This window comes from Notechis scutatus, chromosome 6 (assembly GCF_049901735.1).
Source record: "Notechis scutatus isolate UNSWTSFEM ecotype Mainland chromosome 6, rNotScu1.2, whole genome shotgun sequence".
NCBI lineage: Eukaryota > Metazoa > Chordata > Lepidosauria > Squamata > Elapidae > Notechis > Notechis scutatus.
The window spans coordinates 50,283,040-50,301,185 of NC_142014.1; the positions used below are offsets into that span (position 1 = coordinate 50,283,040).

Sequence of the window (18,146 nt, forward strand, 5' to 3'; positions counted from 1 at the left end):
GAAGAAGAAGAAGGGCTATTCTACAGATTATATCAGAAGGAGAGATGGAAAGAAGGGCCACTCTGTTAATCTGTTGTGAGAGCCGTTCCTTTAATCTTGGTTTGATTTGCATTGTTTCCAATTCAGTTTGCATTGGATCACAGCTTGATAAATTTAAGGATGCTGCCCAATTTATTTATGTAGTCGAGATATTGGCAGTTATAATGCCCTTTCTCCAATTATTAATTCAAACTACCAATCGGAATGCCTGTTCTATAACAACAGAATTACAAAAAATTACCATCATGATCATTTATAAGCCTCCAATGGACAGTTGGCCAGATTTTGTTTTATCAGTATCTGCAAGATATAATATAATCCTTGGTGATTTCAATAGCCACCACACAAATCTCGGGAATATAATCAAAGTAATGAGAAAGGGAGCAGATTATTCAATTGGATTGAAATAAACAGTCTTATATATGATAGTAAAGATAGAGAGACATTTCATTCTGCTTGTTGGCAAAAAGATTATTCTCTAGACCCTTGCTATGTTTCCTCTGTCGTAGTAAAATCAACATCTCAAATCCAGAGACAGGTTTTGTACAATTTGCCACACAGTCAGTATAGGCCTATAATCTACAGAATAGGACTCCAGATCCCACTAATTACTGGTAGGTTCATTCCTAAACTTCATTGGAATTTCAGAAAGCAAATTAGAACACTTATATAAAGCACACTGATGCTAATTACAGATGGATCAAAGCAGTCCCTAAGGACTACAACAGGTTTGTTGACTTAATTAAATCTGTGGCTAAAAGGAACATCCCCAGAGGCTACCATAAAGATTATGCTTGGGCTACTGGAGAGCTGGCTATTACAAAAACATCTGTCCATGGAATGACTGGTTTGTGCTTTTTGAAACGCTTGCCCTGACCAATTGAGATCCCTCTTTTGAAATAGTACTAGTCCTGGACTATAGAGGTGAGCTTAAATTGGGAAAAAAGAGCTGGGTTTTGCCTGTTATTTGTTGCCAATTGTCTCACCAATGAGGGTATTACAGACATCTAACAAGATTTATATGACCATATGCAGAACATAGAATAACAAGGTTGGAAGCCATCTTGGATGCCTTCTAGTCCAACCCCCTGCTCAAGAAAGAGACCCTATACCAAATGATTGCCAACCTCTTTTCGAAAACCTCCAGTGAAGGAGTACCCATAACTTCTGGAGGCAAGCCATTCTACCGTTTATTGTTCTCACTGTCAGGATGTTTCTCCTTAATTCTGGATTGGATCTATCCTTAATAATTTTCCACCCATTACTTCTTGTAAAGCATCCTGAGGTGTTTTGGAAAATAAGTAGACCCTTCTTCTCTGCGACAATCCCTGAAGTATTAGAAGATTGATATCATGTCATTCCTAGTCTTTCTCTCATTAGACTAGACATACATAGCTCCTGTAACTGTTTGTTGTATAGTTTAGTCCCCAGACACCTTATCATCTTTGTTGCTCTTCTCTACAAGCTTTATAGAATCAGCATCCTTTTTGTATCCTGGTGATCAGAACAGGACACGGTATTCCAAGTGTAGTCTTACTAGTGCAGTATAAAGTGTTACTATCACTTTATGTGATCTTAATACTACCGCTCTGTTGATGCAACCCTACGACTACATTGGCTTTTTTGGTAGCTGCAGCACACTGCTGGCTCAAACATGATTGTCCATTAGATCCGTCTCACAGTCAGTACTGTTAAGACAGGTACCACCTATTCTATATACTATTGCATTCGGTTTTTCCTGTCTAAGAATAAGACCTTACTTTTCTCATCACCACAATTGCATTTTGTTGGATAGTATTCAAGTTTGTCAAAATCCTTTTGTGTCTTGAATCTAGGTTCTAAAGTGTTGGCTATTTCTCCCAGCTTGATGTCATCTGCAAATGTAATAAGTTTCCCCACTATCCTCTCATCTAAATCATTCATGAAGATATCGAAGAGTACTGGGCCTAATACAGAACCTTGAGGTACACCAAGTTCCCATCTCCTTACTTGGGTGAGGAGGTAGCAACAATTTGCCTAAACCTAATTGTTGCTGCTCATAGACACTTAACTGTAGTTCTAGTCAAAGATGGAACTTATTAGTTCCATCTACCAACTTACAAAGATGGAACTTAGTGATTATTCTCTTACACTTCACCTTACACCCCTACTTTATGACCTGTATACTAGGTAGATTGATGGATGGGCTAAACCATTTGCATTTGCCTGTCTCTTCCATACCACACCTTTTGTACTGTAATTGGTAGTTACTTTCTCTGGCAGCAGGTAACCTTCAGTGGATGATGAAATAAAGGCAGGATAAGCCATCAATAACTTTACTTAAATTTTCTGGGATTAAAACAGGGCAGCATCACTTGCCAGCCTCATTACTCAAACAGAAAAGCAATTGTCAGTGAAAGCAGCACAGGTTTTGCCAGTCTGTTTCTCTGCCAAATCACACTTTGGAGCAGTTTCCCCAACCTTAGCCAATTTAAGATATGTGAACTTCAACTCTCAGAATACCCCAGTTAGCTCGGAGTTAAAGTCCATATTTTGGGAGTTGAAGTCTGCACATCTTAAAACAGCTAAGGTTTGGAAATATTGCTCTAGATCAGGGGTGTCAAACTCACGTTGTCATGGCAGCATCACATGATGTATCGGGGCTTAGCTAATCCAGGTATGGGCATGGCCAGCGCATGACACATCTGGCCCATGGGCCGGGAGTTTGACAGCCCTGCTCTAGATGAAAGCACTATAGAGTGGTTGTACCCTAAATGTGAACTAGTCAGTAAGTTTTTTGAATGAAAAATGGGTTAATCGTGTTTTAAATATTTTTTTTTTTTTAATTTCTGCTCAGCCAAGGTGAACAAAGATATGCAGCTAGCAGATGCCTTACTTACAGGAAAAACCAGCCATTCTACAGAGTCGGCGCCTGACAATTCTCCACTGCCTTTTTAAAAGAAGAAGTTGTGAACTTCTTCTGTCATAAAAAAAAAAACCCTGGTTAAGAAAGATAAAAGAAGAATGTTCCTGTATGCATATGAATAATTCAAAAAGAAAAAAATAATCAGCCAAATATGCAACATATCTAAATGGGAATTAAAACTGGGACCCAATACTATAATTTACATTTATACTCGTTTTCTTAACACATCTTTTTTTCTGGCAGTATTTATTTTCTGGGATGATTAAATAACATAAATTACACCCTCCACCCATGTACAATGACACTGAGGGAGGAAGTGGAATGGATGAATTTTGTCTTTTGAATTACACGTTAAGGACTCCTAAGCACTAGTCTTTCATCAGCTGAAAGATAAACAATCAAACAACCAAACAATTTACTTCTATCTATAATCGGTGCTGGACTAAGAGAAGGTTCTGCCTCAGTTTTCATACAGAAATTTTGAGCACTCTGGATGAAATCTCTGGTTCTGAAAGAGTTCCACCTACTCCTCGGTCATCAGAAATGTACACCTGCAATGACATTGGGCATCTTCCTTGCTAATCCTAATCCTGCCTTTCTTTCAAATCATTGCATATACCTGATTTACTTCCAGGGCAATAGGTGACATAGCTCAATAGATTTTATATACTTTCTGGGTAGAGAATATTAGAAGAAGGGGGATATATTATCTTAACATAGCTAAGGACTTCTTCAACGTGTCTGTCTCAGAATGTGAACAAATTGAAAGCAACAGAAAAGATATCTTGTGAGGGCATGTTTGCACACTGATTGGTGCAAACCAATCAGGTGAAGAAAGGCCATTTGTAGTGCAGAAGTAATGCAATTTGAATTATCACCAGGCAGGTTGAATACTAGTTTAACTGCAGACACACAATACATGCAGGAAATGAAGGATGAGGAACTACTTTGTGCTTGTCATACTGGTATTGGATGATATTTTTTTCTGATTCCAACAAATGTGTGGCACAATTAAACTATTGAAAGATTTTGCTTAAGGTAATCCCTACTGGAAAAAAGTCAAAATTATCATGACCTGAGTTGACATCCAGACATTTTTCTGGCCTCTTCTTTGGCTCCTACCCAGACATTTGTCTCACTGAGATCTTCCTCAAGGCTGTGTTAAAATGTTTCCTCCTTTCTTTGAAGTGTCCTTCATTGCTGAGATCACTGCAGTAATGAACCAGTTCAGTATACCGTATTTGCCGGCGTATAAGACGACTGGGCGTATAAGACGAGCCCCCAACATTTCCACTCAAAATATAGAGTTTGTTATATACTCGCCGTATAAGACGACCCCCCCACTTGGAGGCATGTTTTTCAGGGCAAAAAAGTCATCTTATACGCCGGCAAATACGGTAAGTTGTAACACATGGGGTATTCTGGATATAATTCTTGATTGAGACTCCCGCCCCTTTCCCCCAAACTGTTGTAACACTTGAGGTATTCTGGATATAATTCTTGATTGACACCCCCGCCCCTTTCCCCCAAACTTACAAAGCCACCAAAATGCTTTAGAGAGGCAGCTTCGCCTTTCTCAGGCTGGCACTCAATTCCTCTCCCTTTCTTTGTGACAGCCCCCGCGTGCGTGCCATCGGGACTCAAGGGTGGGGGATGGACAGCTGCCAACTCTCTCTGTGTGTGTGTGTGTGTGTGTGTGTGTGTAGTGTGGAGGGTAATTCCGGCTATCTCTGGCCTCCGCTTGGTTTTAAAGTCGCTTGGCCGGTTCCCAAGTTGCAAGCACGCGCTGGCCGGGAGACGCGGCGCTGGGTGGCAGCTTGGTGCCGGGAGGCGGATCTTTTCTCTTAAGCGGGGGGGAGGAGGGGACAAGAGGAGGGACGGGACGGGACAGGGGGTGGGAGGAGGTCCCTCGTCTTCTTCCACCGCCCACCGGACCCTTTTCTTCCCAAGGGGACCCTGGAAAGCAGCTCAGGAGCCGGGTGGCCCTGCCCAGCAGGGTCCCATCAGGAACTTCCCGAGGACACCCCCCCCACCCCAAGCACAGCCCTCCTGGTCTTTCAAAGAGGGAGGGAGAAGCGGGAGGAGCAAGTTGCCGCCCCCGCCCCACTGCCCAGAAGGAGGGGCGCCACAGTCCACCCCCACCACCTTCTCCCCCCCACTCCCCGGGCCATTACGCGGCTCGGGGCTGGCTGGGCGAAGCGGCCCCACCAGAGACCCTCCCGCTCCACCCCCACCCCACCTCCAGATTGGCCTCCGCAAGCGCCCGAGCCGGGCGGAGGATGGGTGGGTGGGTGGGGAGGAGGAGGAGGAAGAGAGACTCCGGCTGGGCTTGAAGGGGCTTCGCAAGTTGCGGAGCTCCGCCCCCGTCGCTCTTGCACCGAGTGACAACAATGTATTTGCCGGTGTATAAGACGACCCCCCCACTTGGAGGCATGTTTTTCAGGGCAAAAAAGTCATCTTATACGCCGGCAAATACGGTAATTATTAAGGCACCAGCCTAGAAACTGGGAGACCATGAATTGTAGTTGCACTCTAGGCAACAAACCAGTTAGATGACCTTAGTCTGGTCACTCTCTCTCAGCCACTTTAAGGCACTTCCAAGAAATCTTGCCAAGAAAACTACAAGGACTAGCCCATGCAGTTGACAGAAGTCAAAATTTGACTTGAAGGTGCGTGAAGTCTAAAGAGCAGTACAGATATGGGAGAACTTAAGGGAAGTGATTGTGGATTGTTCAGCATTATTTTCATTCCCAACATCAGTCAACATCTGATAGGAAAACATCCATGAATTGCTCTCCATTACAGAGATTGGGGCTGGAACCTCTGGAGGATAAATAATGTGATATGATATTAAAATGTGAACATGATGATCTCATCTGCCTTTTGGGACCCATGATCTGGAAAAAGGAATTTAATTCTGTCTGACTACCAGTTCCATTTTTAAAAATTCTTCCCATGGTGCCGGTTTTTGCTTATTGAAAGTACTGATCTGTGAATGTGTAGAGATTCCATAAGACACCATAGACACATGGGGATGATTAGGTCAAGCTGGCAGCAGACAGCATCTCTCTTTCTCTCACTCTAATTCTCTCCCTCCCCTCCTCTCCCTCCCTCTCTCTCTCCGCTCTTCTTTTGCCATATGTTCATATGCAGGAAGTTCAGCCTGGTCTCTTCAATTTTCTCTTGCACATTCTTGCTCATCTGCATATTTGCCTCTTGGTCTCCCACTTTGTCACGGTTTATTGCTCTTGCGGGCTTTCATCTGTCCCCTCCCTCTCTTCTATAATCAGCTGACAAAAGGGCTGTTGACAAGTTCTGATAAGTAGACTCCCCACTTTTCCTGCCACCATCGCAACCCACACTTTGTAGTTCATCATAGCTGATCCTCTCTACCACGTCTGCTACCAAAATGTAATAAAAGCTTCAGTACTAGTCGTTTTGCAAAGGAAAAACTGAACTGCCCAACAATGCCAGATCTGCAAAATATAAGCCTGTTCACTATAGGACCTTCAATGACCCCATTCCCTGCCCTTCATGTCTTTGCAAGAAGAACTATTTGGTAAGAGGAAAAATTCCTGTCCCTCTCTCTATAAACATAATTTTAAGTTGTCTTTGCATATACACTTTCAGCTATGTAAAAGCTATTGGCTCAACAAATTTCAGGGGACAAGAGTTGCAGATTTAACCTTCTGCGAAACATGAAAGCTTTCACTGATTTACTACCTCTCTGAGAATTAGGTCTATCTACTGGAGATAAAAAGCATTCTGAGAAAATGAATACACCGAAAGATGACTGGAAAAAAATTCTAAGTGTGAAACTATGAGCTTCATGATATTTTTAAAAATAAACATTATTTCCAGTGATCTGCATAACTGGATACAGAGTGAAGCCTATTTAATGTGAGTTCAGGATGACTTTTTTCATGCCACTTTTTAGTTCATAATTTTAATTTTATAAATATATTTGTTCTCATTCTATAAGGAAATTTCTATCAGTTAGATTACTTTTATTTTTTCTGTACTGAAATGTACCAAGCTTATTGTGGCTCAGCTCTCGACAAATCTGCTATTTCATATTTCCAATTTCTAATGATAGGACTGGAAAGAAACTTGCACAAGCTGATTTTATATACCGGCAGTTAGGGCAATATAGTAAGCTCCAATAGTTTTCTGTTGCTAGGTTTTATCATCTAAAACTATCCTCATATACTTACCTTAGCAATGTCATACATGACAGAAATTTTAAACTCCCAGTCCATGAAAGTTCCATCAGGGTAGGAGATGTTATCATTTAAGACATCCTGAGATGAAAAAAAGAGACAGAACTGCTGGTAAGAACATAAAAACCAGCTTAATCCTGAAGTTGCTAAAAGTTGCTAAAAGTACCCAAAAGTACCCAAACCAGAAGTTGCTAAAAGTACCCAACAGTCAAACAATATCTTCATTCAGATCAATTAAAATAACACAAAATAATGAATCCTTGCTAAGCAATTCAGGGCAATTGAATAAAGAAAATTTCCTTGAATAAAGTAGCTATTGGGAAAACTCAATTTTATCTCCAGTTCAGTTCAGATATCAACTTAGTAATTTGTTTTTTTCCTGAAGTTACTTTGATCACAGTGGACAGTCCTATCTGAATACAGTGGGAGATGAAATAGTTCTCCATGTTTGTATCCTTTTTAAATGGCTACTGCGATTAAATAATTCAATAAGAGAACAAACCTAACCCCGTACGCCTTAGTACCTGCCACCAGTAACCTAACAGACAGTTGACTAAGGTATGTCTGAGAAGGGGGAAAGGACTATACTTAAAACACAAGTGTACATTATTGCTTTTCACAATATAGTTAAGTTAATTCCAGCTGGAAATTTTCAGAGCTATAGTTCTAATAGCCTGGAGGACACCAGTATGGAGAAGATCAGGCTTGCCTTTTCATTACTGGTCTGTCTAAGAGGGCTGAACTTTTATCTTAAATTGAATACTGTAGAGTATTTGATTTGTGGTTAAAAAGAACCTCAGCTTCCATCTGGAATAGTCCCTATTTCCTAACATGCAGGAGCGAGCCCTTTTGGTTTCTCCTTATGACCTCAAAAATATCACAAAATCTAGTTCTTAATAGCAGATTAAAATAAGAAAAAATTAAAATTAAAATTGGTATGTAATAGGTAATAAAGAAATAGAGCTATTTGTTTTGCTTCTGAAATCCCAATCAATGTCATTCTCTCTGATGTATTGTGGTGTTGTGGTGTCCCTTTCTTATTACTTTCCTGTTCTTCATTATTAAAGCAAAATCTCATTAATTCTGAAAGATCTCTAAAGGTACTGTTTCTCTTGCCGCCACCATTAAACCCCTTTTCTGTTTTAGAAATTCTTTTGTTTTTCTCCCTTCTTTCTTTGTATTTCTATGGTAAAATGATTGTGGAACATGGGGAGCCTATAGTACAGTACAATCATTTCATTAACATTTAAACAATCACCACCAAATTAAATGAGTTATAAACAGACTACTATTCTTCTGTAGTGCCCCCCTTGACCCTCACTAAATTTTTTCTTTGAGATGAAGGTTAAAGTGCCTTGACACAAACTAATCAGTGAGCTATAAATCTGTTTACCCGCAATGATCCCCTTTCACAGTATTCAATTACTCCGTAGATCATTGTATCCATCTTGACTGTTCCATAGAATTTAGTCAGGTTATAATAGTCAATTTGAAGAAGCTGATTATTACATTTAAAGTAACATACAATACTAGAAATGAAAAGTATAAAATCTCTCAGTCTTTCCTATGGCATGGACATACTGTATTTTGTGTTGGATCTTGTAGCTTTTCAACTCTAAGGTGATTAAAATATTTGCAAAAACTGTGCAGCAAGATACATATTTTTGGATATCATTAACCATACCTAGAATGTTACGTTTATTTTGTGCATGCTCTAAAAAATGCCTGCCATGCTGGAGGTGCATGGGGAATTATAAAATGACAACTGTTTACTGGAAGGGAAATTAAAGTTCCCTCCTTATTTTAAATTATATTTTTCTTGCTTCCAGCTAAATGACTACTTCTTAGCAGTGCACAGAACTATAGTTATTACATTCCCCACTTTCATTTTCTTGGAATGCCTATAGGGTTTATTTAGGATTCAGAAATATTCTTAGAAATAAAGAAGGAGAATGTTTTTTATCAAGCCAGCTTCCTAGTTAAGCTTTTTTTAAAAATCTATGTAGAAGAATGGTTGCAAAATGACTCAGTACAATTCAGAAACTGAGCTAACTCATAAATGCTCTTAAATAGATTTGGCATAGGGTAGAAATTTAAGGGATTAAAATCAGTAATATAATCATCAAACTGGGAAAAAGTTTTCAAAATTCTCAGCAGTTGCCCCTTAACAGACAGATGGGAGGCCTATTAGGTTGTCCTGTCCTAAGTGCCTGATGGACCCAGTATATTGTCAGAGGGGAAATAGTTTTTTCCTGAAGCTCTAACATGCAGCTTCCGACAGGCTAAAAGGTAGGGGTGACCTTTGGAGGGCTTGTGATGGAATGGTGTAGCTATCCTGACACTCCTGCATCTCTTGGTGGCTTTCACTACTATCATGCAGTTAAAGGTTGCTAGTTTATTGCCTTTAAAGCTCTATATGGCATATTGGCACAAGATCTCGTTATTGTGGGACTACCTCTCCCGAAGAATATCTGCCCATTCCACTAAATCAGGTAAGGTAGTCTGGGCACCAGATCCCTTCCCTGAAATCCTGCCACCTAGTGGGACCTCAGAAAGCGTGCTTTTTCTATGGCTGCTCCTGTCTTGGGGAACATTGTCTCCTTGGTGGTTTGATAGGTCCCCACCCATTTAGCCTTTTAAGATTGGGAATGTTTTTAATAGGATAGGAATAGGAATAGGAATAGAAGAATAGAGTAGAGTAGGAATAGAATAGAGTAGAGTAGAGTAGAGTAGAGTAGAGTAGAGTAGAGTAGAGTAGAGTAGAATAGAATAGAATAGAATAGAATAGAATAGAATAGAATAGAATAGAATAGAATAGAATAGAATAGAATAGAATAAGGGTAATTGAAACTTGCTGCAGGGCATCCTAAGGGAAGATTAAAGACACAGTGTTTGTATTTTCGCTTGATTGTTTTTCTGTTTTGTTATTTTATGGTTCTTTTATAGTTACTGGTTTTACTGTTGTTGTGAACCATCCTGAGCTGTTTAAGATGAGAGATCATAACAACATTTTACATAAATTAAAAATAAAAACTACACAGAAAAACTGTACTCCAGCATTCCTTAATATGGTACATTGCTTACCTTATTCAGAGCTATTTTCTGTTTTTCTGTAAAATTTCCATCTTTGTGTTTGAAATCCTTCAGGATTATTATCTAGAAAAATTGGACGGAAACTGTAGCAAAGTCACAACAACCTATCACTAATGTCTACAGTGTCTAGAGTAATAGTTTATAACAATGATTAAATAGCAAATACATTACATTGTATAGACAAATTGATATTTACTCCAATCAATAACAAGCAAATGATTTAAAAAATTCTATACCTGCAGCCCATTTTGTTCATTATTTAGGACTGAGAAGTTACAAAGGAATCATTTAGGAAAATTTTCCATACATTTTTAATGCATTCAACTTACAACAAAATGAGAATATGAGCAACATCATGAAATCTGTCTTACACAAGAGAATCAGATCATTTTTTAGTGAAGGCAAGTAGAATAGAAAGACTGGGAGTAAGAATACCTTCTTATCATATTTGCCTTGACGCAGCCTTTGAGCAGTATCCCGCCTTTTATCTTCATCAATCTGGGAAACAAGAGGACTCCTTTAGAATTCTTCAATAAGGCCTCTAGGCCTTAGAATTATTATTTAGTTTACTAGGAACTAAAATGCAATACCCAGCTGCTGGAAGATTGTTGGGGGAACAGATTCAAAAATACTTCCCAAATACTTTTGAATAATATTAAAAATACTTGAATATTATTTTGATATAATGTGCTGTTTCTCCTTTATTTCTCATTCTGGTCTCAAGATGTTCTTTATGTTTTTGTGGAAGAACATAGAATGCATCACACTGATGTCAGAAACAACAAGGTACTTCCAGGTTGAAAGGATTAGCTATGACATCATCATTGCCCAGGGATGCCCAGCTGGGTCTCCAGCAGAAGCTGGAGCGAAGGACAAGAGCTCACCCCACCTCCAAAGTAGTACTCGGATCTCAAACATGGGCTTCCTAACCTCCAACCAGTGTCCTAATCACACAAGCCATCGTGCTCCTTAGAAGAACATAGATGACAATACTTAATGCCTAAACAAAATCAAAGCCATATCAATTGGTAGTCTGATTCCTAAATGGAATACTGTTGTGTAAAGCATGGAGAGCTAATAGATAGTCTGTGTCCCACAGATAAAATTAAATAGTATTGCAACTTTGAAACTCACTGTCCTTGGAACTATACATAATTCATGAAAGAGCTGTAATCAGCAAATGGGAGAAAGGGAGGAGAATAAGATTAGATTCCAATTTCAGGTGAAGCTGCAATTAAGAGTTCTTCCGCACAACCTGCTTTTCCAGTGTGAAGTTCCCCACTAGCCATTTGTTGAGGACAGGAATGTGTGATGTCATACTCAGTTCAGTCTCCTGCAAAGATAGCCTGTCCCTTCTTGTTCATCTCAGATGAGACAATGCATAAGCCATGAAGTGCATGAATTCTATCCATAGCATTTCATTTCAGTAGAAGCAGTGTTTTTATTCCTACTAGATAATCTAAGTTGTTGCTCTCTTTCCCTCTAGTCAATAGTAGCTGCCATTTTGCCCATGCTGACCATATTTGCATATGCATGGGACACTTGTAGGTGCTGTAGCCACCTGCTTCCCCAATTCCCTTGCAAGATTTATTGGAGATACTTGGCAGGTGGGATGAAATGGCAGGTGAGGGGGAAGAATAATATTGGGCACTATCTGTAAACTAATAAATGTTACTGTTTCTATCATATGGTCTAGAGCAGGGGTGTCAAACTCGTATCATCATGGCAGTGTCATGTGACATATCTGGATTTTTCCCCCTTTGCTAAACCAGGTGGGGGTGGGGCCAGCACGTGATGCATCTAACCCATGAGCTTGGAGTTTGACAACCCTGGTGTAGAGTCTTTTTGAAAGGGAAATGTCTACTTGCTTTATACCAGGGGTGTCCAACCTTGGCAACTTTAAGCCTGGAGGACTTCAACTCCCAGAATTCCCCAGCCAGCAAAGCTAAAACTTTAAGTCCTCCAGGCTTAAAGTTGCCAAGGTTGGACACCCCTGCTTTATACAATCATGAGAAAACTGTTAATGCACATATAACAAACTGAGCAATTAGCCTTGTCAGAGTGATATCCGATGTACCATTGTGAAGAATGTACAGCTTACTTCATATTTTGTGGCGAGAAACTTTTGCCAGACATGTCTGTCACTTCCTACCTTCAAACTAACATGATTTGACTCATTAGTATTCAACGGTAGTATCTTCTCAGGTGGAATATGGGACCATCTCTTTTGCCGCAATTGATTGGCTCTTCTGTACTTCCTGAAAATTTAGAAGTATTATAGAAGCAATTCTGAAAGTATTAGAATTTGGAATTTTAGGAAGATAAAGCTATGTTAACCTTTTAACACATATACACATACATACAACATAGCCCTTAATTTGGGAGGGTGGAGGGAAAGGAGAAAGATCAACATGTCCGAATGGAGGATGCTGGGTCTTTGCAAGCTTTAGCTATAGAGCCTAGGCAGTCAGATAGACAGCTAAAGCTTGCAAGGACCCAGCATCCTCAATTTTGTTGCACAACTTTTGGAGATGACTTTTTTTCTTCTTTAGTTCAAGGAGGAAAGCTGCAGAAAGATTTTATTTCCTTGCTTGCTTGAGTTCCTCCACTCTTCATCCTGAAATCAACACTTAATCAGAATGGGGGGGGGGGGAGATCAACAAGTCTGCTTTTGTGTGTGTGTGTTGTTGTTGTTGTTTAATTGAAGAAATGTGATTTCCTGGATGTGGGGAGAGGGAGGGAATCAAGCAAGGGAAAGGTTTTGGGAAGCTTATCCTGAAGTTGCCTTTTATGCAAGGGCCAGCTTCCCAAAGCCTAGGGAGGCAGGAGAGCTTTGCAGCCTCCCATTGGCCAGTTGATTGGTAGCCATCTGCTAATGCATAAAGCTCTGAAAAGCTAAGCAACTGGTCCTTTTTTTGCCCCAGAAAGGCAGCACACCTTGGCAGGAGGAAGAACAGGGGCAGCAATAGGAAAGGCAGTCGTGGCCACTGTTTTCCTTCCCCATTATTTCTCTCTGGTAAGATAATCAGCTGAGTAGTGGCCCTTCAGGCTGGGGGAGACCTTGAGAGGCCTGAAGCAGGTGGGCTTATGCATGAGCAATGTTGAATATTGTAATGATCATAATGCAATAAAGAGCTGTAGTCACTAGTCTTCATGTCCTGCTTCTTCAATCGACTCTAATCTAACAAGCAAGGCCTTCCACGATCTACCCAACCTTAACTTAAGCCTCACTTAACAACCCGTGCATTCATTTAAAGAATGCATTGGGGAGAGCAGGGATGACTAGTTGTTACTTTAGCTAGTTCATTTAACATTGTTCTGACTTTCGACACTAATGGGCAGGCTCCAAGTTAGGGGCGTAACTTGAGGACTACCTGTATTCACACTGAGCCTTTGAATTAGCCCTTCATCAAACATATGAAAAAATTATGATATAATTCGGGGGGCTGTAAGTTTTAATATACTGTTTAAAAACTGAGTCACAGCTGCAATTAAAAAGATTAATATTTTTTGTTATTTTGACTGAGGTTTATTTTTCTTACTTATGTTGGATTAGCATTTGTATTCTTCGTTTTGTTTTCTTTTTATTATACCTCATAACAGGAAAAATAATAAAAGACAAGTAGTAATTATAAATTTGAATCTTGTCCAAAAAAAAGAGTGATGGGATTTATGCAGTCTAAGATATTTGTGCAGAGTATTTTTTTTTGCAGAAGGAAGACTTGAAAGAAGCTGAAGGTATTTGTGGGCTGATGCTGGCCTTCCCAGTCTGAGGTTGTCTACAAAATCCCTATTTTTAGCCCAAGGAGGACAAGGTAAACAATCATACCTCAGTACCAACAAAGCAATGATCAGAACTAACACCACAATTGCAGTAAGTGTGAAAACAGCTATGCTCAGGATTTCGGGACCTATAAAAAGAGGAATGGGTAAACTGAGTTCCTTAAAAAGCAGTTTAAGAGGTAAATCATAGTATAACAAAATAAACTTGTATTTCTCTACACAGCTTATACAACAAAATAATAAATTTTACACAACAACCATTCTTAAGCCACTGTTTTGAAGATACTGTAATGAATCCAGTCTTTCAAGAAGTTAGCATCAATATCTCACCATCAGAGATTTAGGAAGCAAACTCTCAAACTGATACTTTGTCAGAAAAACAATGTTTGGCCTAACAGTGCTCCTGGATTTGTAGCCACATATATTGCCTTAAATGGATTTGTCTAGTTTTGCCTTAATGTCTACCCTAAATAATTGCTAGGTTGATTTTTCACATATTATGTCAGTCTTGTTTTAACCATGGTTTGTTAAAACAAGAGCTAAACAAAGAACTAAAATCATTTTCTCCCTGCTCCCCTCCCCAGAGCTGTTTCATAGAGATGGATCTGCAGGGAGAAAAGGATTTTAGCTTTGTGCCTTTTCTCCCTCAGCCCCAGAGTAGCTCCACACCAGTGTGGAAAAGCAGGGAGAAAAGGATTTTAGCTCCGTGCTAAATTTGAATTTAGCCTGCTTGGCTTTTCTTTCCTTGTCTCTCCATTTCTGCACCCCTACGCGTGTTACCTGGGAATCCATTCACGTAACAACTCTTGAGATCACTTCAAACTGAAACTGGCAGTGCTGGGATCATGGTTATTGAGTGAAGTGGTCATGTGATGTCTCACATAAGACTGCTTTGCTCAAGCAGTCTTATGTGAGACATCAACCAAGACTCCAGTCCCAATTGTACAGTTAGCGAAAGCCTGGCTCTAGTTACTTATTCCAATTTTGAGAAAGAGGGAAGGAATGGATCACTATCAAAGCTATAATGATTCTGTGCTAAATTCTTTTGGGAGTTTTTACATTTAGTACTACTTTTGACAGCTCTTGACATTTACTTATTTTGCTTTGATACATCTATCCAATTCATCTACATTTTCAATTACAGATCAGCCTTATTTTCTTAATTCTGTGACAAGATCAAACTTGTCAGAACATCTGGGCTGGCTGTTTCTATCAGAAAAGCAGGAAGTTAGGTCAACAATAAATAGAGCAATGACATGCTCATGTACTTGGCAGGTTACAAAAACCTTGCCTGCCCTACACCCTAAACTAATGACAGGGGGCTAAATACCTCCAAGCACATTTTAAATAAAATTACAAGCTCACATTTAGAATATAGAATAGCAAGGCCATATATTTCTGGTATGCTGCTGCCCCCTAGTGGCTACAATTACTCCAATGGGACAAATCTGGATGCCTTCCCACCTAAGTTTCTTCCCAATTTAAGATGTAATTAGAATATTAATAGCAGGCATTATTATAATATTAGTTTTGTGAATTTCTGATCAAATGGGGAAATGAATTATATAAGGCAAAAACAACATATTGTATTTTCAGGATATTGATGGAGAGGTTCTTCTTTTATTTTCTGCACTGAATCTTATAACTGTTTAAATAAACCTTTTTCTTTTTTGGGGGAGAAAAATGCTATAAACAGTGCAATGAGAGACAGAACAGCAGTCTATAGAGCCACAATGGCACAATTTAATTTGGCTACAGACAGGGTGGGATTCAAATTTTGTAACAACCAGTTCTGTGGGCGTGGATAGGTGGGTATGGTCATGTGACTGGATAGGCATGGCTTTTTTTCTTTTTGGCAACAATCCCCCCCCCCTAATTTTTGGGCCTCCTAGGCCTCAGGGAAGCCTCCTGGAGGGGTGTTTTTGCTCCCAGGAAGCTTCCCTGGGGCCCAGGAAGGAAAAAATGGAGCCCACCTCCATTTTTTGCCTTCCTGGGCCTCAGGGAAGCCTCCTGGATGAAGCAGTAAGTAAGCAAGGGGAATCCCGGCACAGCTGATCATAGGAACAGATGATTGTTGGGAAGAGGGAAACAAAGAAATACCTTAAGGAGTGACTGGGTGGGGAAGAATGCAGTTAGTGATGTTGGGCATACGCGCGATGTGGCGCATGCATGATAAGGACTGACTGGGAGGGGAGGGGAGAGGCAGGCAGAGAGGGGCGGGGCCATCCAGACACACGATTTGCCAGTCCTCCGAACTGCACAGAATCATAACAACCAGTTCTATAGAACCGCTCCGACCCAGTAGAATCCCATCCCTGGCTATAGATAGAACATTTTATTGGTACTATACTTCAGGAAATATATACCAGAAATCCTCTTGGAATGCTTTTCTGAACAAGTTTTTTTTAAAAAAAAGAATAGTACTGGTATTATACTGAAAGTATGTAAGTTTGAAAGCTGCACATCAGCTATTGGGTAATGTATTTGCAGTCTGTTCTCAGTCTGCATCCAAAATGCCCCATATTTATCAGAATCTTGACATTTATTGATATACCATATTTTTCCCAGAAAGGGTGCATTAAATACCGTAGATCTGTCATATTTATAAGGATGACAATAAAAGCTGGTATGGAAAATGACAGGACCTTTCCATACCTAATGAAAATTATAGCATGCAAGATTAAAGTTTAACAGGAATCAGGAGTGAAACAAACAACTGGAAAATCCCCACCCACCTTGATACAATTTTGATAACTTCCTGAACTAAATAAATAGCTTTATGCTTATTGAGTCCTCTGTGTAAGGCCTTTTAATAATCTGCTGGGCTCCAGATGTGTGAACTTAGACAATTGGAGAATTGTAATTTGAGGAAGACTAAGCTAATACTGTAAGTCAACTATCAGTTACTCCTACCGCTGACATTTAGAGAGGGGGGAGGAATTGGGGATCAAAGCATGTGTGTTTGTATCATTCCCTCTGGGACATCTTATTTTGAGAGCCATTCTAGGTTAGAATGTGGTTAGGAGGATAAGGAAGACTATATAAAATTTTATAAACCCTGCACATTCATTCCTTACCTGTTGAGAAATTTATTGAGCAGATCATCAGGGTCACTTTTCTTCTAACACTAGATAATATATATGACTCACAATTATGCTAAGAAGTGAATGTGTTTTTTCAGGCTTGTCTGTTATTCCACAGTAGCATAACCCAAAATGATCATTTGTTGTGCTGCAGCAGCACTAGTTATGGTGAGGGGTCCATAATCCTTTCCAGCTGGGGGCACATTTACAATTTTGAGAATATACTGTGTGTGCCTATTCACTAAATATCAAATGTATTCTAGCTTTTAAGAATATTATTGGAAGGGCGGAGCTGGCGTTGCGACGATACGGCATGCGATCTTGGAGGTCTGAGATCGCTGCCGATATCTTTGCTCCTGGACAGTCCAAGTGGATCTAAACCAACCCGAAGAGAAGGTGAATGTAAAGAGCACATCCTGTCAATCCCAGGGATACCACAAAGTCCCTGGTAGATCCAGGAGAAGCTCTTTTTGCCAGCGGCAAAGAGGCAGCCATTAATGCTGCTGAAGTTGGGACAGCTCTGAAACGAAAGAGAATGGAAAGAGAGAGTGTGCCGGTTTGGTGAGAACTTTTTCTTTATTTTAAGATTTGAAAGGACACGCTAAGGAAAAGAAAGAATCTGTAAAAGTTTTGACAGAAGTGATTAAGCGGCGATTTTAAACAGGAATGTCAAAGTAATATTTTTTTTTTCTCATTGCTGGATTTTCTACACATGATCTTCTTATATTTTGAAACTGGACTGGTTTTTTTCTCTTCTTTCATCTATTCTTTTTCTCCTTTTTGACTTTATAATATTTTAGGCTAGAGACTCCCTTTTAGTTATTTTTTTTAAATATCTTTTTCTTTTTTAAATTAATTCTTATTATATTTTGCTTGGAAAAGGAGGGGGAAAGTGAAAGCAAAAGAAACTTTGTAACACTGCCAACTAGAGGCTTGGAAATATTCTATTTCTCTTTTGACCAGACAAAGCTGAGAAAGAACAGACTTCTTTTCAAGGACATTTCCTGTTTGATAAGATAGAGG

The 18,146-nt window shown here is 39.7% G+C and overlaps 1 protein-coding gene across 1 annotated transcript in view; it reads right to left on the bottom strand.

Annotated features, from left to right (window-relative positions):
• Positions 1–18,146, bottom strand: part of GUCY2C (guanylate cyclase 2C) — a 72,726-nt gene that overhangs the window by 26,738 nt on the left and 27,842 nt on the right. Inside the window, exons 11-16 of the mRNA XM_026694638.2 lie at positions 14,087–14,168; positions 12,410–12,515; positions 10,693–10,755; positions 10,249–10,320; positions 8,558–8,662; positions 7,159–7,245 (exon numbers count right to left, since the gene is read on the bottom strand). Of these exons, the coding sequence (XP_026550423.2) occupies positions 7,159–7,245; positions 8,558–8,662; positions 10,249–10,320; positions 10,693–10,755; positions 12,410–12,515; positions 14,087–14,168 (515 nt within the window). The remainder of the gene's footprint in view (positions 1–7,158; positions 7,246–8,557; positions 8,663–10,248; positions 10,321–10,692; positions 10,756–12,409; positions 12,516–14,086; positions 14,169–18,146) is intronic.